This window comes from Sarcophilus harrisii, chromosome 5 (genome assembly GCF_902635505.1).
Source record: "Sarcophilus harrisii chromosome 5, mSarHar1.11, whole genome shotgun sequence".
In the NCBI taxonomy this organism is placed as follows: domain Eukaryota; kingdom Metazoa; phylum Chordata; class Mammalia; order Dasyuromorphia; family Dasyuridae; genus Sarcophilus; species Sarcophilus harrisii.
Genome location: NC_045430.1, coordinates 191,131,960 through 191,134,407, shown reverse-complemented (window position 1 = coordinate 191,134,407; position 2,448 = coordinate 191,131,960). Strand labels below are relative to the sequence as shown.

General features: G+C 37.7%; 1 gene segment (V, D, J or C); it reads right to left on the bottom strand.

Moving 5' to 3' along the window:
• Positions 1–302: 302 nt before the first annotated feature.
• On the bottom strand, positions 303–955 carry LOC105750790. The segment is given in 2 exon segments: positions 303–727; positions 863–955. Coding segments are annotated over 2 exon segments (480 nt in total).
• Between the last annotated feature and the right edge of the window lie 1,493 nt (positions 956–2,448).

Genomic DNA, 2,448 nt, shown 5'->3' with positions numbered 1-2,448 from the left:
TTAATTATGGTTATCAACTGATTCACACACTCTAGTCCAAATTTTGTGTATTCTCAGAAGCGTCTTTCCAATGTCCCATATTGCCCAAAGCTATTTCTACTCTGGAGGACTAGAGGTCAGTCAATGACTTAGGGAGGATGTAGAGTCAAGACCATAGTACAATCTATGATTAACTTTATATAAGTATAGACTTTGTAGGGTCTTTTCCTTTGGATTACTAAACCTGCTCATTACACTGTCTTGAGCCTTGGGGTTTCTAGGTTGTCCTTACTTTCTCCCATACATTTTCTCTCCCATACATACTATGGAACCTCAAATGAATCTCTGTGCACCGTGTCTAACAAAGCCATCATCTCTCTCCTTAGTCTCTTACGTTTCCTGTGTGGGTCACATTCATGTACAGAGGGGTGGTTATGTTGAATCCCTGTGGCTACACTGCTAGCACAGAAATACATAGCTGAGTCCCCTTTCTCTGGGGAGTCAAAAGTCAGGCTGCAGGGTGAGTTCGAGGGCCATTTAACTGATAATCGATTCTGGAACAACTGTGAACTGTCCAGAACTTGTTCATTCTGTAGGTAAACCAAGAACTGCAATTCTTTTTCCAGGGACTGTTGATACCAATAAATGTAACGGTGTCCTTTGATCGGGTCACATTTAAGCACTGCTTTCTGTTCTCTCTTTTTGATCATATATCTTGGTGTCTGAGACACCCCAGAATCCATGAGGCCTGTGAAGGAAGGAGACAAAAGACAGGATTTAGAATCTGGGTTGAATCTAGCATTTGTAGCCCTCAGGTAAAGATTTGAAGATGAAGCTGAGCCAGGCCAGAAGAGGAATTCCTCATCTATGCCCCTGGACTCACCTATTCCTAGGAGACAAACGGCCACATAGGAGAAGAGCCATATTCCCATAGTCATGGCTAAGGTCGAAATGTGGTATCCTCCACTTTATGTTACCCTTTGTTAGAGGATGGTTCTTTCTGAGTGACTTCTATTTAGCCAATCAGAATTCTGTGCTATGACTATTCCCCACGGGGCCAAGTATGACCCACTTTAGTATAACAAGACCACCTCACAGTAGGAAAAGGAAAGTCCTTTTCCAAAGCTAAATCTCTAGGATTATGAATACAATGTATTCTTCCACTTATTTTGGAGGCTAGAGTAGCACCATGGACTGTGATTGTCACTATTTCATCCAAAATGATTGTCACTATTTCTTTCAAAGTGACCCTACCAACAGTTGTGAGAAACCTATTCCATTAACATATATACTTAGTTTGGTATAGAAGTTTTTCTTGGAAGTAGGAAGGGAAAGGGGAAAGGAAAGAGGAAAGCTTGTGGAAGAGAGAATAGAAGAAGGAGAAAGGGATAAGGAGGGGGGTTGAAAAATTCGTGTGAAGCAAAGCATAGTATTCTCACATTTTTTTTGTTGTTGTTTGGTTGTTGTTTTTTCTTTCTTGAGTTTTTTTTCTCTTTTGATCTGATATTTCTTGCACAGCATGATGAATAGGGAAGTATGTTTAGAAGAATTACAGATGTTTAGCCTATATTGGATTGCTTGCTAACTTGGAGTAGGGAAAGGGAAAGGGAAGAAAGTTTGGAGCACAAGGTTTTGCAAAGGTGGATGTTGAAAACTATCTTTGCATATATTTGGGAAAATTAGATGCTATTACTTTTTTAAAAAATGTTTTTTTTAAAAGGAGAAATCTATTTCTTTATCTATTATCTGATTTTACAAAAAATGAGCTAAGTAAATCCTGTTGCCTCTACTTAGTAGTAATTCCAATTTTAAAAACTCCATGATGGAGGCAGTTTGGTATAGGAGATGGGACACTGAATTTGGTGTCAGAAAGTCCTGAATTCAAATCCTACCTCAGACATATCCCCGCTGTTTTACCTTGGACAATTCACTTCAATTATCTATGTTTCAGTCTCCTTTAAAAACCTTTCTACCCCTAATCTATGTTCTTAAATCCATCCTACTTTCAGTCATAGTTTTTATATTGCTCTTAAAAATTTAGTGATTAGTTGTTTCCCAGCTCTTCTCACTGACATGAAATTGTTTTGAGGATTAAACAAAGTTCTGTAGAAGCAGAGACCAAACTTACTTTCACTAGCTAAACTCATTGAAACTCACAAGTGTAGAAATGTTCTACCAAAGCAAATTTTAATGACTTGTAATCTTATAGAGTTGCCTAGCATTATCAAGTTAAGTGACTTACCCATAGTGTCTGTATATTTCAGAGGCAGAATCTGAACCCAGATTTTTCTGACTCCCAGGCCATATTCATTATGCTAAGCATAGTTATTTCAGGATTAGATACTGGCTTTTACTTTTCTTTATATTCATAGCACTTAGAAGTGCTCAAAATACAGTAGATACTTAACAAAAGTTTATTCACTAACAAAAGTGCTATGAATGTAAATTATTATTATTGAGAACAATTGC